Source organism: Triturus cristatus, chromosome 9 (assembly GCF_964204655.1).
Source record: "Triturus cristatus chromosome 9, aTriCri1.1, whole genome shotgun sequence".
NCBI lineage: Eukaryota > Metazoa > Chordata > Amphibia > Caudata > Salamandridae > Triturus > Triturus cristatus.
The window spans coordinates 1,263,359,408-1,263,387,157 of NC_140592.1; the positions used below are offsets into that span (position 1 = coordinate 1,263,359,408).

Below are 27,750 nucleotides of genomic sequence, written 5' to 3' on the forward strand. Positions count from 1 at the left end.
CACTGCCAGCTGACACCTTCCGCGGCTGGTCTCACTCCTTCGCTACCCCTTCTTACCTCCTGCAGTGGGTTTCATTCGGATGTGTGCCGGATTACGGGGGGTTTTGGTGGGTCGAGTTGTGGAGCCGCTTCAGGCACCGGCCATCTTCGCTCATTGGCAAGGCACGCCTCCCTGTGGTTGGGCTATTTAATATCTCTTAAGGTTCTTCCATTTTTGTTCAATGCCAGGTGCTGTATTGAAACGCAGCCATGATAATATTGGCTTCCGAAGGTGTTCCTCCTAACATTGTAGAACAATTCAAGCATGTGGATCTATGAAAGATCCGATTGGTGCAGAATACTATATATTGTATCAATACACCATAAAACAGTACCTCAAATCAGAAAAATGTTTACTAGTTGTGGTGCCTGAGGCTATCTAGTGCTCCTCCAACTTCCGAGCACATTCAGATTCAGGTACCAACTAGGTTTTGAAATATGTGCTGAGCAGTCGTGCTTCACAGCAAACTTTTCAATGACCACTATTCCACGCATGCACCAGTTTTTCGTATTTTATTTATTATTTTTCTCTTTTTTATACTTCAAACTGCAACAAGTTAAATAAATGTTTATATTATACAAGGAAAATACAACCAAAAAGCAAAAAAATAACCTGCTTTCAGCGGACTCTGGCGCACAAAACCAGGGCCCGTTTTCCTTTGAATAGCTTTTTTCCTTTTTAATATTTCTCAAGCTGCAACAAACACACTTAAGAGTTTGATCAGGAGAGCACGGCATTGAAGAAATCAAACGAGTCCCACTTGGAGAAGGATGCTAGGGGTGAGGGAGGGCGAGGGAAAGGCGGCACAAGCAAGGCAGGTGGAAGAAACTGGGGGTCATCTTTGAGCAGCCAGTCCATTCTACATTCTCACAAAGAAGCTTAAAGCTGAGGAAACAGAGAGGGAAGGGAGCAGAATCAGTGAGCCACTGTAGTGTTGGGTATTAACAGAAAGAAAAGCTGAGCACAAGTACAGTGTTAGAAACATTATCAGTGCACTCTGGGGGTCAAGTGAACATAAAGAGAAAATAAAGAAAAAATCGAGTTTCCTTCACCCTCCCCATTCTTTGGAATATCCAGGCGGCACCCACTCATCTCCAGCCGTGCCAACCCCTCAAAAGCACCCACACGGCAGCTGCCCAGCGAAGACCACATGACGACTGGACCACTTCATTGGGAAAGGCTGTTCTGAGTAGCAGCTTAAAAAGGGGAAATTCCATGTTCTTTTAACGCCTCGAAGGAGGACAATAAAAAAACTGAACGTAACAGAACAAACTGCCTGGGGAAAGGGTCTCAGACCACAGCTGGGAAATTGGGCCATTTCTGCAAATACACACAATGGGCGCATGGCTGGGAACACAGTCTCCGTCTCGCAGATCTGGGCATGACTTGGGTCTCAGTTCAGGTGAAAGCCTTTCTCCATAGTAGCAGCAAGCAAGCGATCCCTCATGGTCTCTTCAGATGAATACTCGGGTAACTTCAAATAATGTACGCAGGTATTCACGGAAGGGTAGCTGGCATCTGTTGCATCAACCTGATGGCAAGAGAGGAGACAGTCTCAGAAGCAGCAGTGAAGGCAGAACATTCAATAGAGTTCCTGGGTTAAGGCTTTGAGATAAAGTCATGAATTAACTGTAAATTCAATAACACCAACAACCCCCGCCCCAAACCAAAGGCATTAACAGTATACTTTACAACAACATTAAATAAGCATGCATGTTTTAGAGTCGTTAAAAGCAGAAGACGTCATGTATGTGCAGACAGACACAGGAAGTGCAGAGCTGCGGAGCAGCCACGGAAGAGCTCTGCTTTGAAACCAACCCATGCCTGGCATTGAGAAGGAAAAGTTACTGGAAATCCAATCCCAGTATTCTCTCTGAATTCATGAACATGTGCAACATATCTGTCCATGTGCCTTATACTGGAATTTATTTTTAAATATACTAGTTAAAAACACAAAATATAAACAGAAATGCATGCCTATAGTCAGCAGCATTCGTTTTGAATACAAAAAATGTCAATTAGAGTAAATCAGCCGTACGTATGCCTAGCTGAAGCCTCCTTACACGAAGCAGAAGACTGCAAGAGCAGTGAATCCCACCCGGTCTCTTGAAGGACCCTGGAAGCTGCTGTGCCCCATCATCCACAGCAGAAATTCAGCTTCGCAGTTCATTGTGTGACCAATACTGAGATTGGATTTAACAAGACTAGCTTCCAAAACTATACGCTTGGTCCTCAGAGAGAAGGATGGAACGTACATGGGAATAAGAACACATGATGGATTACTATAATTACAAGCAAGTAACTTTTCCTTCCTCATGAAGCAGTCCTCTATAAGACACATAAATGGTAGTCTAGACCTCCGAGGATTAGTTCCCTCAGAACAATGATGAAATTCATGCTCACAGGTTCAACAGGACACCTGTTCCACTAATGTGCATGGTTTGGATTTAAAGTCTTAAGCAGAAATGCATAGCAGGTGTATGAGAAGAGCTCCAGATAGCAGCTCTGCGAGTGCTTGTAGTTTGGACATTGCTCAGAAGAGCAGCTGCAATGGGTTTACCTCTGGTGACATTAACCCTCGGTTTACCTGGTAAAAGTCTGGTGATAATCCAGAACTCTATGAAGAAGCTGAACACCCCCCCCAACAAAATAAAAGAGATGCTCACCTTTGCAGGCATCCTAGTTTATGGTTTTTTTTAACACTCCAGGGCTCTTTTAACACCCAAGGTGCGCAAGAGCTGGGACGCTGAAGATTTCCATCCCACATGAACAACAAATCCCATATCGTCCAGATGAGCACCTCAACATCCACACCATCCCTGTGACCTGTAGGCTCTGAACAACCCACCCCATCTCCTCTAATCTGCAACCTCCACCTGGAGAAGTCCTGGATGACCAAAAAACATAAGATCCATCAGTATGTGGATGACACCAAACTCCACCTAAGAACAGCATCACCTGCTCAAAGATTGCCGCGCCTCTATCCAGGCCTGGATGTCTAAGTTGTACTTTATGTTCAAAACCCTGAAAACAGGTTTATTTTTTTAAACTAACTGCCAGCAACAACCAACCGAAGTGTTCAGGAACAACCATCAGAGATGCATCTTAACAGCTTCAACATACTAAATCCCTAGGATTTCACAACCACCCCACCTGTAGCTTCAGAAGGCACATTCCAAAAACACAAACAGCGTGACACCAAATCATGACGTTTTGCAAAGACAAAGTTTTTCAACCAGTTGCAGACTACAAACCTCCGTCTTCCTAACCTCTCCTTGATGGAGAAAACACCCTTCTTGTCAGGATTTCAAAACCATGTTTGATCCAGCTGAAGATTTCTTCATGCCATTGTCCCTCTGGCTGATAAACTGGCAGATTCTCTGACTCTCAGAGGACTAAAATTGTTCCCTCTACCAGCTTGCTTTACCTTCAAAGTCTGAATCATTATCTACAAAGTGGTAATAGGTGGCAACTTGAGCACGTCATTGTATCCGTCAATCAAGGTCAAGGTCTGTGGTGTGCTAACACTCGCAACATCAGCCTTATCAGGTTCAAGACATAAAAAGGAAATACTGGAAAGGGAAGAGAAGGGGCCACGCTGTCTGCTGCTTGCAACTAGGATATGAAAGCTCACCCTCCCTACTTAGATCAGGTGAACTGCCCTGACTATTAAATTCAAGTGAATATCTTCTTCAAACAACACACCATTCACATGTAACCGTTTTACCTGTACATTGGGATACGGGATATACATGTGCCACCACAGTCAGTCACCACACAGGGGGGTGAGAGGGCACTAGCCCCTTTTACACAGACTAGGGATACACTCTAAGTCCTCCTTGTACACGCAGATATGAGGGGTACAAAGACAAAAGGAATATGCTACTTACCAGTATGCATCTGTTCTTGGCATATAGAGCTGCAGAGTTGTACACTTAGCATAGATCGCCATCTGGTGTTGGGCCCGGATGTTTGCAGTTTGTTTTTGTTCTTTGGACAGTCTTTGGAAGTCACGAGTTCGGTGACTCCTCCTTCGGTCCGTACTGCGCATGGGCTTCGGCTCCATCCTCAGATTGTTTTTCGCCAACAGGGAAATGATGGAGCGTACTAATAACAGTGAGAAACCCATGTGTGTTGTATCTAAATAAGATGGACTGGAACGGATACAGGTAGCCGGGGAGGCGGGGAGGCGGGTGGGCGTGTACAACTCTTCAGCTCTACATGCCAAGAACAGATGCATACTGGTAAGTAGCATATTCCGTTCGAGGCATATGAGCTGCAGATTGTACACTTAGCATAGATTATATAGCAGTACCCAACCTTAGCGGCGACCACCGGTATCCGTTGCAGCGGTTTGAAAAAGTGTCTTTAGTACAGCCTGGCCCACACTAGCTTGTTGCTTGGAATGCACGTCTACACAGTAATGTTTTGTGAAGGTGTGCGGTGTTGACCATGTGGCTGCTTTGCAGATGTCATCTAAGGGTATGTTCCCTAGAAAAGCCATAGAAGCCCCTAACTTTCTAGTAGAGTGGGCTTTAGGTGGAACAGATAATGTTCTTTTTGCCTTTTGATAGCAAATTTGTATGCACTTTACAATCCACCTAGCTATCCCTGATTTAGAGATGGGGTTGCCTTTATGTGGTGGAGAGAAGGAGACGAACAATTGTTTAGTCTTCCTGAAGGGTTGCGTTCTTTGTATGTAGTATAGCAAGGCCCTTTTTACATCGAGTGTGTGTAAGGCTCTTTCTGCAACAGATTGAGGTTGCGAGAAGAAGACAGGTAATTCCACCGATTGATTGAGATGGAAGGGGGAAATGACCTTGGGCAGAAACTTCGGATTTGTACGAAGTATGACCTTGCTGTGATGCATTTGTAAGTAGGGTTCCTGTATAGTGAACGCTTGTATTTCACCAACCCTTCTAAGGGAAGTGATAGCTACGAGGAAAGCTGTTTTCCAGGTGAGGAACTGTAGCTCGCATTTATGCATTGGTTCGAAGGGTGGACCCATTAGCCGTGTAAGAACTACATTTAGATTCCATACAGGGGAAGGTGGTGCCCTGGGAGGAATTACTCGTTTAAGGCCTTCCATAAAGGCTTTAATAGCGGGCACTCTGAACAGTGATAAATGCTGTCTGTTTTGTAGATAAGCAGCAATCGCTGCTAGGTGTAGGCGTATGGATGAATATGCCAGGTTACACCTGTGAAGATGGAGCAGATAGCATATGATGTGCTGTATGGATGCATCTAAAGGGTTGATTGTATTATTACGGCAGTAAATTACAAATCTTTTCCACTTTGCGGCATAGCATGCTCTAGTGGTAGGACGTCTGGCTTCCATGATGATGTTCATGCAATCAGGGGGAAGGTTAAGGTATCCAAATTCTAAGATTTCAGGAGCCAGATCGCAAGGTTGAGCTGAGCTGGGTCCGGGTGCCTGATTTCTCCATGGTTCTGGGTTAGGAGGCATGGGGACAGGTGCAGTTTTTGATGTGGTACCACCGATAGCTGTAGTAGTGTGGTGTACCACGGCTGCCTGGCCCATGTTGGGGCTACCAGAATGAGTGTGAGGGAGTGCTGCTGTAGCTTCCTTACCACTAATGGAATTAGCGGGAGAGGTGGAAAGGCGTATGCAAATCTGCCTGACCAGTTCATCCATATCGCATTGCCTTTGGACAATGGGTGTGGGTATCTGGCGGCGAAGCTTGGGCATTTTTTGTTTTCGTGGGTGGCGAAGAGGTCTATCTGAGGATGCCCCCACTGTTGGAAGAATGGGTGAAGAACTTGTGGATGGAGTTCCCATTCTTGTAGTTGTTGCGTTTGTCTGCTGAGCAGATCTGCCATGGTGTTTTGTACGCCTGGAACGTGCTGTGCCAGGAGAAAGATGTTTTGTGGAATTGCCCATCTCCATATGCTCTGGGCTAAGCGGGAGAGCTGGGGAGAGTGTGTCCCCCCCTGTTTTTGAATATAATACATTGCAGTCATATTGTCTGTGGGAATGAGGACTGCTTTGCCCGAAATCTGTTTTTGAAAGGATTTTAGGGCTAGAAAGATCGCCAAGAGCTCCAGATGGTTGATGTGGAGCGATTTTTGCTGTGGCGTCCATAGACCTTGCATTGTGAGGTGTAAGAGGTGCGCTCCCCAGCCGGAGAGCGATGCGTCCGCTGTTAGAATCACCTGAGGAACCGGGTCCAGGAACGGCCGCCCTTCGGAAAGGTTTGTGGTGTTCCACCACTGCAGAGAGTGATGGGTGCGGCCGTCCACCAACACCAGATCCGTCAGCTGACCCTGGGCCTGGTTCCACTGTCGTGCTAGGCACTCTTGAAGTGGACGCATGTGGAGTCTTGCATGGGGCACTATGAAAATGCAAGACGCCATCATTCCTATGAGCTTCATAAACACTCTTGCTGGAAGAGAGTGTTGAGGAAGGAATGTTTTGCGCAAGGCTTGTATGCTTGCGATCCTGGCTGAGTTTGGATAGGCAATACCTTTGGAGGTGTCTATAGTTGCCCCGAGATATTGCTTTGTGTGAGATGGTAGGAGGTGGGACTTTTGGTAGTTCACCGTGAAGCCTAGCCGGTGGAGTAGTTGAATAGTGCTGTTGGTGTGTTGCACACATTGGTTGTGGGACGTGGCTTTTATGAGCCACTCGTCGAGATAAGGGAAGACATGAATTTGTTGACGTCTGAGGTGTGCTGCTACCACTGCTAGGCATTTGGTAAACACCCGTGGTGCGGTGGTGACCCCGAAGGGGAGAACCGTGAATTGGTAATGCTGACCGTCCACCACGAACCTGAGGTACTTCCTGTGAGAAGGGTGTATTGGAATGTGAAAGTATGCGTCCTTCAGATCCAAGGTAGTGAGAAAGTCTCCCTGACAGAGGAGCGGGAGGACTTGTTGTAGGGTGACCATGTGGAAATGGTCTGAATGTATGTACGCATTTAGAGGCCGGAGGTCTAGAATGGGCCTCAGGGTCCCGTCTTTCTTTGGTATAAGGAAATACAGGGAGTAGACCCCTAGATTTTGCTGATTGACGCGGACCTGCTGTATAGCGTGTTTTTGGAGGAGGGAGAGCACCTCCTGTTTGAGCAGTGTGGAATGTTCTTGAGACATTGGACGGTGCCTTGGTGGGATATTGGGTGGGGTAGATGTTAGCTCGAGACAGTACCCTGACCGAATAATTTGGGTCACCCATTTGTCCGATGTTATGGATTCCCATGCGTGGATAAAGTTTTGTAGTCTGTCCCCGACCGGAGTGGGATGGTCTGGGGGGAGGGAAGGGAAATCATTGTGCGGGCGGGGTTGCGGAACGGGTAGTGTTAGTTTTGCCCCTGCCCTTATTGTTGTTGCCTCTGTAACCACCCCTTTGGTTGCCCTTTGAAAAGGTATTTTGAGGAGGGGACTTGTAGGAGGTAGAGGCGCTATCGGTGGAGTAGCCTCTGCCTGTGCCACGAAAGGATGAGCGCCGAAAGGAGCGTTTAGGGGCCTGTGATTGGAGTGCCCCCATAGACTTTGCTGTGTCTGTGTCCTTTTTCATCTTTTCCAATGCTTCGTCCACCTTTGGCCCAAAGAGAGTTTGTTGGTCAAAGGGGTGGTTTAGTATGGACGCCTGGACTTCAGGCTTGAACCCTGAGATCCTGAGCCAGGCATGGCGACGAAGCAGGACACTGGTATTTATGGCTCTAGAAGCAGTGTCGGCTGCATCGAGGGCACACTTAATGGAGGTGTTTGTAATTAGCTTACCCTCCTGTATCAGGTCATGAGCCTTGCGCTTGTGTTTTTCGGGAAGGTGCTGCATAAGAGCCTCAAGCTCGTCGTAGTGTGCTCTGTCATAGCGCGCAAGTAGCGCTTGTGTGTTTGCAATGCGCCACATGTTTGCAGCTTGGGAAGCGGTGCGTTTGCCAGACGCATCCAGAAGTTTAGATTCCTTGTCTGGCGGTGGGGCTTCTCCTGAGGACTAGGAGTTAGCCCGCTTTCTAGCTGTGGACACAACTAGGGAATCTAAGGGAGCAGGGCCCCTAATGTATGCAGGGTCTGTGGGTGCCGCCTTGTATTTTTTTTCTATTCTAGGGTTCAGCACCCTGGCCCTGACAGGGTCTTTGAACACCTCTGCAGCATGCTTGGTGACACTTTTAAGCATGGGCAAAATAGACGTGGATTTGTCCTGAATGTGAAATGTGTCCAGTAGGAAGTCGTCTTCCACTGGTTCGCTATGCATGTCCACCCCATGGTAGTGTGCTGCTCTCTGCACTAAGTGGTGAAACCCTAAGGAGTCCTCAGGGGGAGACGGCCTGGATGGGTATAGGTCGTCCTGAGGTACATCTGGAATGTCAGGGTTTTGGTAGTCTTCCCATGGGTCTGGGGTCCCCGGTGGAGTGGGGTCCATTGGGGCGTCCGCCGGGTCATAATCTGGATCCCCGTAATCCGGATCTGGGGACGGGGTCGGGGAGCGATGAGGTAAGGGTGGCGGAGACCTGGGAGGGGGAGGGGGTGGAGGAGGCAGAGGGGGAGGTAGTGGGGAGGGCACTCTGAGAGGAGAAGTAGCAGAGTCCTTCCGCTTGGGCGGTGGAGGAGGAGCCGGTGTGTCAAGATGTCTTTTCTTGACAATTAAAGTCAATAGCCCAGTCTTTGGATCTTTAGATAGAGTCTTTTGCAAAGGGTCTGGTGTAAAGAGGTCCAGTGGCACCGAATCGTCCGCTGGCGCCGAGGTTTTCGGAGCCGAGGGTTTCGATGGTTTGTGTTGCTTTTTTGGAACCTCCGGTTTTTTCGGCGCCGGAGCGTCGGTGCCGACAGATTTGTGTTTGTGTTTTGTCGGCACCGAGAGTCCAGGCTTCGGCACCGGTGGCTTCGGAGTCGAGCTGGGTGTCACTTTCTTCAGTGCCGAATGGGGTTTGTCGGCACCAGGCGTCGGCTGGCTCGAGCCCGAGCTGCCGTCAGACTTCTGAGGCTTCGACACCGGGCCCGAAGGTGGGGTGATAGAAGCTGCGTGCTTGGTTTTGCCCAGGCCTGCAGGCGAAGGTGTAACCTGAGTCTCTTTGGTTTTGGGCGCGGGGGTGGGAGGGGGTACAGTACTCACGACCCGCTGCGCCGGTGTGATGTCCTCCACGTCGGAGTCGTCGGCCTCGGAAGCGCCGACGACGTCGTCCTCCTGCTCGGTGTGTTGTTGCCCCGAAGCTCCGGCATTGTCTCCGAAGATGTCCGGTGGAGCCGCGGTCGATGAGTGCGCCATGGTGCGTCGAGCTCTTCGATCCCGGATGGTCTTTTTTGAGCGAAAAGACTTGCAGGCGGGGCAGTCTCTAGCCTCGTGTTCTGGGGAGAGGCAAAGGTTACACACCTGATGGAGGTCGGTGTGGGGAAATTTAGACCCACATTTTGGGCACTTTTTGAAAGGAGTCCTTTCCATCGGCCGGGACCGGAGTCGAGGAGGGCCCGAAGGCCGGTGCCGATGTACGGGATGGAGAAAAGTGCCTCTTCGAGAGATGAAGATGATGAAGAAACTCGAAGAACGAGGATTTTCCGTCGAGGCTGGAACCGTAGAAGTTCGAAGCCGGAGCACGAAGTATCACATCCGAACCCGATGGCGGAAAAAAACAATCTGAGGATGGAGCCGAAGCCCATGCGCAGTACGGACCGAAGGAGGAGTCACCGAACTCGTGACTTCCAAAGACTGTCCAAAGAACAAAAACAAACTGCAAACATCCGGGCCCAACACCAGATGGCGATCTATGCTAAGTGTACAATCTGCAGCTCATATGCCTCGAACATAAGTTTCCTTATGTAGTCTCCCTGCTCCAATTAACCAACACCGAAGTCTAAAATTACTGCACCCAACTACCCTCTCCCAACTTACTCTGCCTACCTACTAGGTCTTCTATCGGCCTATTTATACTTTGATTAATAAATGAAACTAGCTTCTCCTCCATAAACTCCTTACTGGGTCCCTTCCCCTGCCAGGACACACTATCAAAATGGAGATAAGTCCTGATACCACAGGTTCTAACGCCTTCATTATCAATTACCTGCCTAACCTATCCAAAAATGCCGCCAAAAAACAAAAGCATCGCATCAAGGCCACACCCGAAACTTTAATATCAGATGTTTACTTCTGTGCAAACAAGAGTAGTATAGTTAATGACCTCATCTTCTATACCAGAAAACGTGCATAGTGGCGGAATGTTCTCTACTCCATGCTTCGAATATCAGGCACTAGGAAAACACTGCATGGCCTCAAATTAACGAAGTCGCCCTCGCTCACTTTCAACGTTAATGCCACGATCACCCTCTACAACAATGGTATCATCCTAATCCAAGCCTCCCATATCCACCTAGTTAAGATGGTCAATTCCTTCCCTTCACTCAAACGCGGTCATGGCTAAATCCAATGACACCTACCCACACCCTACCATTACTCAGGTCTTAACCAGTCCCCCCCGCCCCCCCCCCCCCACAGCCGGGAGATCCCCTCTCTCTATAAAACATTCTTCCCCTTTAGATGATCTCAGAGCCTCTCAGTCCACTGTAGAACTGGCCCACCCACTAGACCCCTGACTCAGAAGGCAGGCGGGCCTATGGGTTCGCTCTGCTTGCAGTTCTCCAGCCCGATACTGGCTGATTCTCGAGCTGAGTTGTTCCCTCATGCACTACCGCCATTGCTCTCAACGAAAGATCCCTCTTCCTTCATCCCTCTTTCTAGGACACCCACTAGGCCGGAGACCTGGCAACTGCCCTCCGCGGACCATGATTGGCCAAACCCATTCAACCCTGACTTGACCGTCCCTGACTGAAAGGTCAAAGGCCCTCCCTCTCTCTCTCTTTTACCAACCTCTCTATTCAAGCATCCTAGAACACTGCTAGTCCCCAACGACCAACTCAACCCCCCGGGAACTCCACATCACCGCCTTAGTCCCCCCGGGAATTCATTGAGGGCCTTAGTGATAAAGTTCGCCTTGGCCAGTTTCCCCCCCCCCCCCCCCCCCCCCTCCATCTCGAAAACCATGCCCCTACCTAATGCCCCCTCCCGCCTCAGAAGATTGAAAGCCTATTTTGCGCCCAATGATATCGATGACCTACTCAACTCTTATTCGCCTACTCTAGACAACAACACGATCCCTCCGGGGCAACTACAAGCTATCCATTCTAACCCGAACAGAGAACCCCCTAACAATCTTAGAGTCATTAATAATGACAACCTCATGAGAGTGATCATCATCCAGACTCCTTCCCCCCATACTCCGGTGCGACTTAAAAGTGTACTACTCATCTGCAGGTCAGCCAATAAACACGCCTCCGATATCTTCGACTTCATCCAACACAATGAGTTGGACATCATCATCCTCACTGAAACTTGGCTCAATCCCTCCTCCACTCCTATCCTAGACCTCCTACCCATGACATCATTTGTCTGGATAGAGCTTTAAAGCTGGGCGGTGGCCTAGCTTGTATACATCGGAGCACACTCTAGGTTTCCCTCTCAGAGTCTTCTACGCCATCCTCTTGCGAATACCTTTGTCTCAACATTCCAAGTAACAACCTTCTAGTGTGCAAACTTCACACTTGTTATCACCCTCCCGGGGGACAATCTCCCCTTCATCGAACAATTAATGGAACTCATCTCAGACAATGTCGACTCTGTAACGTCCCAAATCTTCCTCAGTGATTTCAACCTTACCTGGTCTAACCCCAATGACCAAGCTGTAACATGCCTTAAATCATTCTTAAGTGATCACGAGTTGATTCAACATTGTGACCAGCCAACACATAATAAAGGAGAAATTCTGGACCTCATCACCACCAAAGGACACACCATCACACTGGATACCATTACCCCTTGCGATTGGTCCGACCATCACAGTATCTTCCTTTATATTAACAGGGAGGTGTCTCTGAGGAAGACTCAACCAATGAAATCGAAGATCTGGAAAAGGGACCTCAGATCTATCAATACAGATGAACTAGCAACCCATTGTAAATGCGCCCTCTCCTACCAAGCTGACATTTCTGAGGTTCAGGTACTCACTGACTTCTACAACTCTACTATATCTAGCATCATGGATTCCGTTGCACTACTCCAACAAAAAAATGCCTCAACAAAAATATTTAAACCGTGGTTCAACGACAATTTAAACTCAGAACGCCGCAACCTTAGGGCAATTGAACGATCTTGGAGATCCAAACCCTCCTCGGATCAGCTACAACTCCTTAGAGAGGTTAGGAGTTCCTGCAACAAACAAATCAAGAGCGCTAAGGCAGACTACTTCAGATCCCATCTTGATCAAGGCGCTAATCGCCCCAAGAAACTTTTTGAACTGGTTAAACAGCAATATGTGGAAGCTCCTAACCACTCTGACTCTGGGGTCAGCCCACCCTCTTGCGACGATTTGGCTGCTTTGTTTACTGAGAAATCTGGACTCATCAATATTGAGCTTGCTTCTAAGAAGGCTCTATTGCCATCCTATGGGTCCACGCCCCCTCCTGCCCTCTTAGAGAAGCTCAATCCAATCAGCCTGAGCACCAAAAATAATGCCTCATGGGGCACCTTTACTCCCCTCAGTGAAAGAGACATCAACATGATTCTTCAAAGTATCAACCCAGCTAATCACTTCAGCGACCCGTTGCCACCCTCCATCTTCAAAGAAATCAACGATATCGTCAATCCCATCTGGATAAATATTGTCAACGCCTCACTGCCACAAGGCACAATCCCAGATTGTCTAAAAGCAGCTAAAGAATCATCTATACTAAAAAATAAACCTAACAACTTCCGCCCTATCTCTAACATCCCCACTCTAGCTAAACTACTAGAAAAATGCACCCAATCACAACTCTGTGCTCACATCGAGAATTTCCAACTCCTGGACCAAGATCAATCTAGCTTTAGGAGTGGGCACAGCACTGAATCGGCTCTCACTCACGTGATGGATGACATTTTAAAAATGCCTGACCAAAACCAAAGAACAGGATGGGCCTCTCGGGTGTTGCAATGGTTCTCGTCCTTCCTCCACCACAGATCACAATGAGTCAAGGCGAACCACTCTCTCTCCCAGCCCTCACTAGTAATCATGGGGGTCCCCCAAGGATCCGACCTATCGCCTATACTCTTCAACTTGTTCTTGGAACCATTAGCTAATGCACTAAACAACACAAACATTCTCTTCCATATGTATGCGGAAGATACGCAACTTTATCTGAAAATCTCCTCCCCGGATAACATCATATCACTCAACACTACTTTAACATCTACTCTAAACTGGCACACCGAGAACCACCTCCTGCTCAACATCCCCAAAACAGAATTCCTTCTCATTTCTCCTCCGTCTCACATCCCCAAGATAGACCTTTGGATGAACCACCTCACTGCCTTCAACTGCTCCCCCCTCATTATTGACTCGGCCAAATCTCTCGGAATCACCCTGGACAAGCATCTGAATAAGAAGAATCGTATCAACAATGTGTGCAAGAGAGCTAATCACCTGATGAGGATACACAGGAATATCAAACCATTCCTTCCACAAGATGACTTCAAGCAGGTGGTCCAAGCACTTGTTTTGCCGAGGCTAGACTATGGCAGTGCTATGCTCTGCAGCCTCCCCAATTATACCTTCGCCCCACTAAGGGCATCATTGAACACCGCTGCCAGATTGGTTACGCGTACCAAAAGAAATGCGCACCTATCACCAGTCCTAAAATCCCTTAAGTGGTGGCCCTATGAAGCTCGAAATCAGCTAAAGATTGCCTGCCTCACAAAGCCCTATATCTCAAAACCCAGAGTTATCTAGCGCAAAATCTAGAACTATAAGGAGGTGGTAGACCCTCAAGAAGTGCTAACTCTTTCCTCTTGAAACCACAGATCTTTCGCAAAAAGAGAATGTGTCACCCAGCTTTCTCTGGCTCTGCCCCGAAGATCTGGAACTCTCTCTCACCGGAAGAATGGAGAATCTCCTCCACGGTTACTTTCAAGTTGGAAGGTAAAAGATTCCTTATGATCAAGTAGTTACATTAAATGGGTTTGGATCGTCTGCTCTAAGTCATTGGACTTCCAGCCTTACATCCTGCACAGGGTGCTACTCTTCTTTAACCTATCATTTGCTCCCCTCTTATCTCGCTATGCACCAGTTGTTTTATTCTCTTTTGACAGCTTTTGTTTTGTACATTTATTACCTTCCTTCCCTCCAGTTGTAAAGCGCTTGGATATCCTTTGGGATCATGTTCGCGCTATATAAAACTTTGTAAAGAAATAACATGTTGCACCTCCAGGGGACTTCCATGATTGTTAAATCCACTAAAAGAAAAAACGTATTTATCCAGAAAATGTCGAAGGGCATACAACCATGCTTAGGACTTTTATCCTCACACCCACACAGATTTTAAGTGTTGAGCAGAAACATGTGAATGCCCGCTAACTTGGTCGTCCTCCATTCTTAACACACAGACTGCAACTATGCAGAACACGGTGGTTAGGTTGGCAAAGACCCAATTTTTTATTTTTAAAGTGTGCACTTACACAAAAAGGGTGCTCTAGTTTATAACTTGAGCAGACAACAGGGCATCAGACACACCAATTCCTTCTCTGGCTCCCTGTCACAATGTTCATTCAATTAAAGAATCTCTACCATCAGCAAGCTCCATTTACCTACAGAATCAGCTTCCTGGACATTTTACTCCCACTCCCTCTGATCCAACTTGGCTTTTTTGCAGGATGCCCGCATCACTATGTTGGGAGGCCGAGCATTTTCGGACATGGTTCACATTCTGTGAATTTTCATATGCATTAATTTATATCAGGTACACAACTATATTTGATTCAGAAAAATCACTCAAAACAGCCTCTGGCTGTTTTCTATCAGTTCCAGCACCAGGATGCCCCGGGGCGACTGTTTCACACTTTACAAATGTATATTTATTAATGCATATTAAAATGAAAATGTGCAAAGCTTGACATACGGAGCTTTAATATCAGTAGACACATGGCCAGAATGAACTACGGATGATTTGTAAACTTGCAGTTAGTTCTGTGGCCTCCTGCAGATTTGCGCTCCTTTTCGCAGCCAATGTGCCAATAGAAAGGTTTACACCAGAAGGAGCTTTTTACACTTTTAAAACAAACAAAGGATCAGTGCAAAGCAGACCTGTGTCCTGGTGGTAGCTCCGCGTATGGTTCAAACGGCACAGAGCCTTCCCGCTCACTTATGCACCTTGAAGCCATAACCAACATGAAGATGCTTGTTTTACAGTAAGAAGATTCAAATTATGCATATGCATATGTGATTAAATCCAGCCCTATGAGAGGATCCTCGAGATGCAGCATGCGTGCCAGATGTTGTGCATATTACTGCTGTGTGTTATTACTTGCACGCAACACTGCACTAGGACTACCAATACCACAGGCAGCCACAGTACAGATCATACGATGGGACATACCTTGCGAACCACAGTGAGGCGAGGGTGCAGGTTGGCAAGTCCCCCAGGTGGAAGCGTTGAGCATCCAGTAGTGAACTGCAGGAAAGCTTTCCTCTCGTCAGAAGACATGCCACACAGCACTCGGACAAAGCGCAGGAAACCAGGACTGGGAACAGAAAAGTCTGGGTTAGAGATTCGGCATGTCCACAGGCAGGGATCAGCCTGGCATACATCACGGTTTACTGCCAACATCGCATCCAATTACAAGCACACACTTCCCATCCAGTCATTGATTGCGCACATTCAAGGGCACACATCTCCCCTCCACTGTTCCTCGCATGCACACATTGCGGTCCAGCAGACGACGTCGCTGAAGACACTATTCTTTATTGCTCTTGATAACAGGCACACAAAACCTAGATAACATTGTACCTCATTCACACGACGACACCACCCCTCCAGGTACCATACATTTGCTCTCATATTAATCTGCACATACAACGGTCCTTCAGAAATTGTAATAAACTGCATTGCCCTCATACGATGTCTGATCCCCAACCCTCCAGATGGACACGTTTCTTGTCTTCAGTAACGCTCTTTCTGGTGGAAACTATCTCACGGCAGAGAGAGAGAACCTAAAGAGCAGGCCATAGCACTGCTGTCTTCAAAGTGATCCAGTGCAGTCAGTATTAACAACTAAAGGCATGGAACTATTACACGGCAGAGTCATAAAAAACATGCTGGTACATCATTGGAAAATACTGTGGTGGATCTCGTCATGATTAGATTAAGAAGCTTGGATAGCGCGGCAGCAACCCATGCGGGTTTCCCGGAGTTTTAACAACAGGCATGAGTTGTCACGGCCCAGCTAGTTTAGAACAGCCACGTCTTCAATTGTCTGCGAAAGATGGTCAGTCAAGGGCAGAATATCAGATGCTGTGGTAAAGCGTTCCAGAGTTTTGGGCAAAGGTACATCAAGGTACAACTCCCATACCAAATTGTTTAAACCTGGCAACTGTGCATAGTAAGAGGTTGCTAGATTGCGGGCAGACATGATTTTATCAAGCCAATGATGTGGCGGGGGCAACCTCAGCCCTTGCTTTGAAGATGTAACAGAGAGCTTTAAACTGGATACGTTTATTCACTCTTAGCCAGTGTAGCTCACGCAAAAGAGGAGTGGTCGCTGCATGTTTTAGCAGTCTGTCAGCTGCATTCTGCATCACCTGAATGGGTCTTTTGAAAGCTTTATCATCCTCCAAATACAGAATTTTAACATAATCCTGGCGTGATAGAATAAGTACCTGGAGGACCGTTCTTTGAGCAGATGGATGAAGGATCCAGATAAATTTCCGAGCCATTTCAAGGTGGCAAAGCAAGTTTGACACCTTCATGACCGGAGGCTTGATGGAGACACTTGATCATGACACAGGTGCCCAGGGTATGATCAAAACAGTCCTGTTTTGCATAGACCAGCCTACAAGATTTATTTAGCTGCATTGACGGCTTTGGCAGATCTTACTGGCCATAGCCAACAAGGCATGTATGTGGTGTGAAAGAAGGCGGTCTGCATTCAGTGACCGCAGCGTCGAACTGGTGCTGTAAAGACTCTTTTGCCACAATGTGCTGTGACTCTCTAGAGGTGAACTAAGGAATGCATTGGGATTTACCTTGCTCGTGAAAGCGTGCTCCCCAAGCTCCCTGGATTTGGGTGCTGCGTCAGGAAAGTCACAGCCTTGGGGTAGGTCGACTTATTTGGGGAGCCCAACACCACATAGACCAGGCTGCTATCAATGTTTGTCAAATCCAAGTGAAAGGGCAGTAAGGCTTCCGAGGTAGCAGGACCAGGATACAAAACTCCTGTCAGTTGATTTGTCTTTCTCTCTACAGCAGTCAAGATCTAAAACCTCTGCTACTCTGTGGGCTACTACCGCACAGGAGGCACTCTCCTCAGTTGGGGACCTGGCACGGAGCACAATTCTGTATCAGTGGATGTTCATCTACAGGGGAAGGCTTCACCTTCGTGATCTCGTAGAGAGAGTTTGGCCTGGTGCAGGCCAAAGTCAGCTTGAGATTGGCATCAGGTTTAGAGTAGGTGCCACTGGAGTTGAGGCCCGAGCGGCTGGAACCAATAAGGCCTCTGAAGCATGAGTGGAGACATGTACATGTGCCAGTAGTGCACCAAGCAGAGGTCCCAAGGGGTCAGTCGGGCCCGGGGTGCACCACACTGGTGGAAATTTGAATAGTGCCCCTGAGTCGGCAGCATGAGTTCTTTTAAAGTCTCTACCTGCTGCAGGATCAATGACGTCCTGGGGAAGTCATGGTAAGCCAGGACCAGCTTTGGGTGGGGCTCTGAGAGACGATGGAAACAGTCTGGTCCTTTGAGTGCTGACTCTGCATTCTCTCTCCTTAGCAGAAGTGAAAAGACTGGGATGAATCCCTCTTGATGTTTATGGGTGAAACTTGTCCCTTGACTTCTACTTACCAGAGGATGGTGAAGTAGAACAGATCCGCTGCTTGGAGTACGACCTGACCTGCTTCTTGTGCTCATCAACGTACAGCTTTCCCAGTTTGCCTTTGGAACAACCAGGGATCACCGTTCTCGTAACTACATACCACAAGCAAATTGTGTGCATTTGTTACATATATCCGTTTCCTGCAGTCACAGCACAGTGTAAAGCCTGTGGTCTACAGAGGATATATTTTCCCTAGCACACTGTTTTGGAGTTGGTAATTAGTGACAAAGTAGGGAACACAGCTCCAGATTCATGCTGGAAGGAGTAGAAAGAAAAAAACTGAAAGCGTGAAGGGGTGGAACCTATACAAGGCTCCATCACTCTGATCTTGGTTGCAGTTGCAGTTGGCACTGTAAGGGGTCTCTGCTTAATGTGCTGCCCTTAACACTGAGGCCAAAACAGGCCAGAATGGTATGAGATTAGTTGCATTCCCACCTGGAGGAGGCCATGCCTGGAGGTGCAGGATGGACTGCTTCCAAGATTTTTATTTTGCATAAGGAGGGCCTCTGTCTAGGGTGGAATGAAGGATGAAAAAATGCGGCCCAAGCAATCGCAAGAGATTCATTTAAGCATTCCATCGATCAACTGGTTCTTTGCTGAAGTTGACACCCTAAGTGAGACGGGTATGCCCAGTTGTGAGTATCGTGCTGATATTGATGAGGCCAAAAACTGAAAACAAACTGGAGTTGTTTGTGCTTCTGTATGGAGGGCCCCATGACTGGCAGGTTGGGATGGACTGTTTCCATTAGGAGCAGGGTCAGTACTGATTTGCATTCAGCAGACCGCTGTCTAGAGTTGCAGGTTAGGCGAAAAATGACAGAGTAGAACGAGATACCCAAGTAATCGCCAGCGGCTAAGATTAATTCAAGCATTCCATCCATCAGCTCGTTCTTTGTTGCTATACACAACTCCATGTTGTCACTTCCTGGGGCAGCGTGAGGGAACCATGGAGCCAATGGCACCTCCTGTCGGAGCACTGAAGTGGTTGCTACGATAAGTTCTAGATCTGGTCTGGCGTACAGGCAATTAAAAAGATTAGTTATATGGGTTTAGAAATATCCACCAGAAACCATAATTTACTGTCACTCAACCTGGAGACACAGTCCCCCAATATAGCATCATGTATTGCCCTCATTCCTTGTCAAGGCACCACCTGCTAGATGATCTTATCTACTGTCCCTCATTCATCTGCCAACACTTCAGACACCATTATCTATGACCTTTATAGAACCAGCAGAAGGCCCGCTTTGCTCAGCACAATGCACAGTCTGAAGCCTTCTCAAGTGTATCCCTCTGTCCGGACCTAACCCCTCTTAGCACTGTCCCTAGACTATCCACTCCAAGGTTCAGCGCAGTTTGAGATGCTTGACCAGCAACACCACTGTTCAAAGCTCCCCCTTCACTAGGTTAAGCACTGTGAGCAGCTCTGAGCTCTCCAAGGTGTAGCTTTCTGCCCAGATCAGACCCCACCCCCTTCTCCCTGCCCAGACTCTCCCTTGGTGTAGCTCCAAGCTCATACCTGTCCCGAGTGTAGCCTAGCTTCGGCTCCGTGTAGTTGACGATGTCTTCTGCGATCCACGACGGGGACTGGTTCCCACAAAGTATCATTTGAACTTCCTCATGACTGAAAGAACTCAGCTTTTCCATAGGGAACACCCTGTTGAAGCCAACTGGAGGGATCAGAACAGAAGCAGGTTAGATGTGTTGGGCAAAAGAGAGCAGTACATATTTATAAACATGGAGTCCTTCTACTGTAACCCAAGGTTCGACATCCAGCTCTGCACAAACCAGACAGAGCATCTGAAACCAGCCACATCTGCTGGAGCTGCACAGCTGTCTGCACAGTAACTAGAAAAGGAAGAATTCTAACCTGCGCCCTTCTCCGCTATTATTGCTGCAAAGTGTGTCATCGCCAGGGAAGAACTCGGCTGCATCGCATTTAGCATGCATCTTTTACCTTTGGTAGGAACCGAGGCAATCCCTTATTACATATCTGTACACATATTTCAATGAGAAACAGCTTTTCAGACAGAACTTTTTCTGCATCTAACTGAAAGAGACTAGTGGAGGGCTGCAACAGTCTTAATCTTAATGGTCTAAAGTCTGAAATCATGGCTGTTAGCAGACAAGCAGCAGCATGACCAGCAGATCAACCAGGTACATGACCTAGCACCGAGCATCACTTCAGAGTTTAAACTTCATCAGGAAGAGATGCAGAGGTTCCTCTACTCATACAGGGAGCTACTATGTGGATACACTGTCCCTTAATCTCATGCTGTCACAGAATCATTTCATTTTTAAGCACAAAGTAAAAACCTCAGATACCCTACATTTTAAATGGTGGGGAGGTGTTGCGTTTACTATGTTCATCAGGCAGAGTTTAAGAACAGGGAAAACTAGTCTTACAAAGCCAGGCTCGGTACAAAACACATTCGGCTTTAACAGGTCTGTTAAGAGTGCGGTCCCCCATAAGTAGTCTAATATGAAGGAAATACAAATGTTACTTTCTAACCATCTGTTCATAGCGTGTAGTGCTGCAAACTCCTATCTAGTGCTGGGCGCGGACTATTGTTTTCGAGTCACAAAGCCTGTGGCAGCTCCGCCCTTAGTCCACAATGCAGCAGGGCTTCTCCTCAGACTGTTTCCACTCAGCAGGTGAGTAGTGTATGCGGAATATAGAAGACAGAGGAGCTAAGTACGGTCCATTGTTAAATGAGAGTGTTGAGAGCACCTGTGATCACTGCTGGCTTTGGGGAGGCACATTGGAATCTATAGCACTACTCACTACGAACAGTTGGTTATAGTGTAAGTAACATTTTCTGTGTGTCGCAGGTGCTCTGCATAGACAGTTCCTCCCCTCAGAGGTGGCTAGCGAGCAGATGATGTTTGAAATATCGTTATTAACACATTCTGGCCAAGTACAGCTTAAGATGTCCCCATAGGAATGTTTGGTGTGTGGGGTTGACCATGTAGCAAGCTTTAATTGTCAGCTAAGAGAATGTTACCTAAGAAAGCTATAGTGGCTCTGTTTGTAATGCACAGAATGCCCTGCAGGCAACCCAAACAGCATACACTTGACATTTGAATTACAAATTGTATGCATTTCCCAATTTATATGGCAGAGCCAGTCGGAGAAATCGGATTTCCTATGTGTGGCTCAGCAAAATCTACCAACAATTGCTCTGTCTTACTCGTGGATTGGATTCTATTGATGTAATACATGGACGCCCCCTTAATGTCTAATGTACGTAAAACCCTAAAACCCTTTATGCTAGAGGCGGGAAGATGGGCAGCTCAAGAGTTGGCGTAACATTGAAACTGAAAAACCACATTTGAAAGGAACTTGGGCTTGAGTCTCAGTGACTACCCTACCCCTATGAGCGAGCAAGGATCAAAGGCTTTTCTCTGGGTAAGGCATGCAGCTCACCGATGCACCTCAAAGAAGTAATGGCTACTAGAACTGCAGGAGCGCATAGGCTCAAAGAGTGGGCCCCAGCATGGGGGTCTTTGAAGGGATCACTCTTTTGAGGCCTTCCAAGAAGTCCTTGACAACAGGGATTTTAAGGAGTGATCAGTGTTGCCACTTTTGCAGGGAGGTTGCAACCGCAGCTAGATGTAAATAAGATATACGAGTATGCTAATCCTGCTTTATGCAAATGTAAGAAACAGAAGACGATACCCTGCACAGAAGATGTAAGGGGGTGTATGAGTTTGTTAATGCAGTGGTTGTCAAACCTTTTCCATGGCTGCGCAGCAGGCAAGCGTAGTAGGCTTACACTCTTCATGCAGGATTTGCAGGAACTCTTATGGAGTTTGAGGTGACCAAACTGTAAGACCTCAAGTGCTAGATCGCTTGACTGAAATGTTGGGGTCTGGATGCCTGAGCTGACTCTGATGTTGAGATAAAAAAATCTGGCAGCAGTTGAAGCTTCTCATGCAGATGTACTGACATCTTTAGAAACACTGAGCAGCATGGGTGTCTCACCCAGATTAGTGCCACCAGAATGAGGGCCCTTGATACTGGCCTCATTTTTCTGACCACAAATGAGATTGATTAATCCACAGTGCACTACCCATGGACTAGGGGTATAGTTACCTGGAGGCAAAGCTTTACCATTTTGAATTTTTTGCGAAGGCACTGCACCACGTTGGAAAGTACTACTGTTGGAGGACTCGAGGTTTCGTTTCCCACATGTATAATTGTGGATGTGTCAAGCTTAGCAGGTCTGCAAAGTCCGTTTCCTCACCCGGCAAATGATCTGCCAGGAGCAGAACTGGGTTGCAAATAGCCCAATGCCGTATTGTCTGAGCCAACACAGACTGCTGAGGGGTGTCTATGTGACCCCAGTGTCTGGATGCAGTACATAGCTGTCACAATGCCTGTCCATATGAGGACAGTCATGCATTGAATCAGCATGTGGAAAGCTCTGATCACCAGGGTTTACATGAGTTCTAAGCAACTGATGTAGCAAGTGTTTCGCCGTGGAATCCAGGTACACTGTGCAGTTGTATGGTCGAGATGTGCTTCCCAAAGCATAAGTGAAGCATCTAATAATGGTCACTTGTGGAAAGGGGATGAGGAACGGCCTGCCCATAAACAAGTTGTTGCTGCTCCACCATAGGAGAGGTTGGCGTTTTGGCCTTTACCAACACTATATCCTCCTAATAACCCTACCAATTGTATAACTGCCTAACTAGATACCACTGCATATGGAGCATTTCCAGTTTGTTGTGGGACTGCTACTTGAACCACAATAGTACCACACGCCAATCTCAACACCATCTATAAAGGGAGGGGAAATGCTCTGTGTAAAACAGGCAGCAGCTGTTAGAATGCTATCATTCTCTGTTGGTTGTGGTAGGTTTTTCCTGTGACAGCATTTAAGTGCTACCACAAAAATAACTGGTTCTGCTGAGGCTGAAGTTGGGACTTATTCGCATGGGTGGTGACCCCGAGCTTTTGGACACGGATGAGGGTGTGCTAGGCATTGTTGTCTACTTGATCAGCCAGTCATTCAGGTGAGGAAACACATGAATAGTTTTTTTCTGCACAGATGCGCAGCAACCATCTCTAGGCACTTTGTAAATAACTTTGGGGCAGTAGTGACCCCAAAAGGTAGTACTTTTAATTAGTAATGTGTAAGAAAGTGGCTCTGTATATACTGTCCCCAAACAGGTACAGGGTGTACAGAGTCCACAGTCCCCAGAGGTTTGGCACAGGCTAAAGTTAGATATAACCTTACTCTCCAAAGTGGTAGCTTGGTCGAGCAGTAAGGCAGTATCAGAGGACAGTGTAAAGCATTTGTTGTACACACTCAGTCAGCAAATGGTCTCGCACTCAAGAACCGAACTCTAGGACAATTGTTTTGTATATAAAATATATAGTAGTTTTATTTTAGAACCAACAGTAGGTATCCAACACAATTTAAACACAATTATAACATTGAGCTCAATGGGAGTTTTTAAGTAAATGCAATTTCAGTTACTTAACGTATGATTTTCTAACTCGGGCTGGATCCTGGATTCAGCCCTGGTGCATTTCCTGTAAACAGGTGCCTTTTGGCGTCGGGAAATCTTACCCTCTGCTGGTCGCGGTTGGAGGGGTCCCAGGTTCTGAGGCTGCAGGCGTCGCCAGGAGGGTCCTTGGGTGCTGGATTCTTGGTCACAGTCGCCGGGGGGACGTCCTCGTGGTCTTTGTCCACTCTGGCACAGGCCAGGATTGGCGGATGAAGAGTGTGCAGGAGTCGCGGTTCCTGGCTTGCACCAGGGGTTTGTTACTTGCTTTGAGCAGAACCACTGCTCATGGGAGTCCCAGTCTTTTAGAGTCACAAGGCAGTCAGGTCCTCCGGGGTTTTCAAGGTTGCTGACCACTGGAGACGCCGGGTTTTAGCAGGAGCAGGTTCGAGGGTCGACAGGCCTGTAGGGCTGGGGCCAAGTCAGTTGGTGTCTTCCTCTTGTTAGCAGCTGCACGGCAGGTCTTCTTTCTTCTTGTTCTTGCTTGTTTCGGATTCGGGATCTGAGGAAGGAGGGTTCAGGGTGCCCCTAAATACAAAATTTAGGGGCGTTACAGGTAGGTAGAGGTCAGGAACCAATGGGTCGCTTCCCTGGGGTGGGTACCCCCCTAGCCTGCCACTCTCCTGTGGGAGGGGGGCAGGAGCCTAGTCGTGAGTGGTATAGGCGGAAAGGCGTACAATAGACCGCAACTCCACTCGCGACGAAAAGCGTCGCCTAGCGAGTGCCGCCTTGGAAATTCCAACGCGCAGAACTGAAGACATTGCGCGTTCTCTTCGGTGGCGAATAGATCTAACCATGGCTCTCCCCACTGCAGAAGGAGACCTTGCACCACTTCCGAGTGAAGACGCCATTCGTGATCCATCAAGCACCAGTGGCTGAGTTCGTCCACCCTGACATTCAGATAACCTGCCAGGTGTTAAACCATCAAGGTGATGCCGTGATTTTTCAGCCATGTCCAGAGGCGTAGAGCCTCCTAACATAGGGTCCAGGACCCCACCCCGCCCTGTTTGTTGGAATACCACATGGCGGTGGTGTTATCCGTGCACACCTGCACCACACTTTGCCGGACAGCGAGAAGGAATGCCTTCAGTGCAAGTCGGATCGCCTGAAGCTCCAACAGATTGATATGGAGCCGGGACTCCGCCGGAGACCAGAGGCCTCTGATCACCGCCTCTCCCAAGTGGCCTCCCCATCCCAGGAGGGACGCATCCATCACTACTGTGTGCTCCGGTTGGGGAAGGGAGAGGGATCTGCCATTGACCCAATCGCGATTCGTGATCCACCACTGCAATTGCCGTGAGGTGCCCTCCGAGATCTGGACATAATCGGACAAGTTGCCCTGATGCTGCACCCACTGGACCTGCAAGTCCCACTGCAGAGCCCGCATATGCCATCTGGCATGTGTCACCAGCAGGATGAAGGAGGCCATCAGGCCCAGAAGCCAGAGGATCATCCTGACTGAAACCCGGGACAGAGGCTGAAAGATCAGAATCATAGCCTGAATATCCCGGACTCGCTGCTCGGGAGGATAAACCCAAAACAGAGTCGAATCCAGAACCGCTCCGATGAAGGGGAGCTTCTGAGAGGGACTCAGTTGCGACTTCGGCACGTTGATGGAGAACCCCAGCAAATGCAGGAGGTCGGCCGTAGTCTGAAGGTGGTTGACGACTGCCACACCGAATGGCGAACTTAGCTGCATTCTTACCATCAGCAACCGCCTGGGAAAGCACAGCATGGACCTCCTTAGGACACTGAGGCAACACCTGAGCAACCGTATCCCACACCGCGTGGGAATAGCAGCCCAACAAGCAGGCGGTGTTCACAGACCGCAGCCCCAAGCTGGCCATAGAGAACAACCGCTTACCAAACTGTTCTAGCTTCTTAGAGTCCTTATCCGGCGGAGCCGTGGGAAAGGCACTCTACGACGTCGAGGATTGGATGACCAGCCTCTCAGGCGTGGGATGAGTGGTCAGAAACGTGGGGTCACCAGGCGCCGGGCGGTAACGCCTGGCGACATTGTTATCCACAGGGGCCCCCGTGGCCAGCCGCGACCAAGTGCCCGTGAGGGCGTCGTTGAAGGGAAGCAGTGGCTCCGACGAAGTAGACGTCGCCTGGAGCACCTCAGTGAGGAGGTTAGTTTTGAGGGCCACCGTAGAAAGATCAAGGTTGAGGACCTCAGCAGCCCGACGGAGCACCATCGTGTAGGAGGCGCCCTCCTCCATTGCAGGCGGGGGAGAGGCAAACCCCGGGTCAGAAGAGACATCGAGGTCGCCAGCGTCCTCCAAGTCGTCCACCCAGTCCTGCTCGGAGTCACACTGACGGGCAAGAGGGTCCTCGGACCCCTCCCAGTCATCCTCCACCTCTGTTGCAGGAGGAACAGGCCGCGGCGGCAGACCCGGAGCAGGAACATACAGCGTCGGAAATGGCGCCGTGAACGGCGCTGGCCGGGGCTGGGCCGGTGCAGTGCAGTCTCCCAATGCGGATCCCAGGTAGGAATGGCGTTGGAACCTCCAGCAGTTTCCAGCACCGCTCCCTCAAGGCCTTAGGGGCCATGGCCCAACAGTCCCGGGAGTCGTGGTCGGTCTCCAGGCAGTAGAGGGAAACATCGTGAGGGTCCGCCACCGATATATTGCGACGGCAGGCCCCACAAGACTTAAATCCAGGCATCCCTACATGCACCAGGAGAAAAAGAGAGGGGGGGGGGGGGAGAGAAGAGACAAACAGTCTCAAAAGAGTAGTCAAAAAGTGGCTAAGGTACGTGCTCTATCCGGATCGGCACTTGCTGGCGCGGAAAAAGAAAGAACTGACGTCAGCACGCATGGGTGGCGCCTAAGTAGTCTCCGTGACGTAATCTCAGCGCTTACGATGCCAGCGACGGACACAGAGCCGCATGACGCCACCTACTGACGCGCAGGGGTACTGCTACAAAAACTTTCCGGATCCAGTCTGACGCCTGGGGATATTGTAAGGTAAGGAATCTATCACTAACGTGTCTCTTTCAGATTGAAAATGTTGGGTGAATCTTGGTGCTGCATTCTGTGGTGTGCCCAGTGGTTCTCTTGGGTATCGAGTGGTCTTCTTGCACAGAAATGCCTCTCAGGCAGTGCAGAGGGCTCATTGGGCTCATCTAGGGGGGTATTTTGTGTAGCATCTGGGGCAGAACTGGAAGCAGATTACTGTTCTCTCAACAACCCCCTAAGTAATTCTCTAGGTACTACCTGATGATTTGATGTGGAGAGGGTGTTATGGAGGTTCGTGGTATTAACACCCATTGCCAATCCCCCGAGAGTTCTTCATTGTGGCGGCTCAAAGTGGATCCGATGCCGCTATAAAGTCTTTGCAGCTGGCACTGAAGAAGTTTGCAACGGTTTCAATATTGATGGACTGGCACAGACGCTTCCAGTGAGAAATTGTTGCTGGATCTGCCACTCGAACGTTCGAACCCACCGGCAAAAGAACACCACCTCAAGTAGAGTCATAGTCCTTTTGCATTGTGGACTAATGGTGGAGTGTAGGAAAGTGGCTCTGTATATACGGTTCCCAAATAGGTACAGTGTGCACAGAGTCCACAGTCCCCAGAGGTTTGGCAGAGGCTAAAGGTAGGTATAACCTTACTCTCTAAAGTGGTAGCTTGGTCGAGCAGTAAGGCAGTATCAGAGGACAGTGTAAAGCATTTGTTGTACACACTCAGTCAGCAAATGGTCTCACACACTCAAGAACAGAACTCTAGACCAATGGTTTGTATAAAAAATATATGGTTGTTTTATTTTAGAACCAACAATAGGTATCAAAATATACTTTCTCAGAATGAGATGCTTTAGTTAAATACTTTGCAATAGGTAATTGACTTTTGAATGCAATAGTTACAGTTTGCTGCAATAGGCAACACAATTTCAAACACAATAATACATTGAGCTCAACGGGAACTTTAAGTTATATGCAATTGATTACTTTCAGGATTACTTTTCTAACTCCAGGACTGGATCCTAGATTCAGTCCTGGGACAGTTCTTGGAAACAAGTGAGTAACTTCATTTTAGTTACTGTTGTGATTTTTAAACAATATTTTGCTATTTTAAAAGTTGACACGTCGAAACTTTTTCTAATCAAATCCCCAATGTTATCCTATGGAAGGAAATTCACTTAGCAGGGAAGTGGGGTTATGGTTACTTTTTCTAGGTCAGTGTTGGATCCTGGATCCAGCACTAGTGGAACACCTGTAAGCAGTTGAGAAACTGCGTTTAAGTTATACAGGCGATTTTTAAGGAATATTTATAAGTTTGCAAAATCGA

The 27,750-nt window shown here is 48.2% G+C and overlaps 1 protein-coding gene across 13 annotated transcripts in view; it reads right to left on the reverse strand.

Moving 5' to 3' along the window:
* Positions 1 to 536: 536 nt before the first annotated feature.
* HECTD1 (HECT domain E3 ubiquitin protein ligase 1) overlaps positions 537 to 27,750 on the reverse strand; it is a 559,621-nt gene continuing 532,407 nt past the window's right edge. For all 13 annotated transcript variants that reach the window (XM_085627391.1, XM_085627395.1, XM_085627387.1 and 10 more), the window contains 3 exons: positions 19,465 to 19,615; positions 15,454 to 15,598; positions 537 to 1,570 (listed from right to left, as the gene is read on the reverse strand). In XM_085627391.1, coding sequence (XP_085483517.1) covers positions 1,433 to 1,570; positions 15,454 to 15,598; positions 19,465 to 19,615 — 434 coding nt within the window. In that variant the 3' untranslated portion in view covers positions 537 to 1,432. The remainder of the gene's footprint in view (positions 1,571 to 15,453; positions 15,599 to 19,464; positions 19,616 to 27,750) is intronic.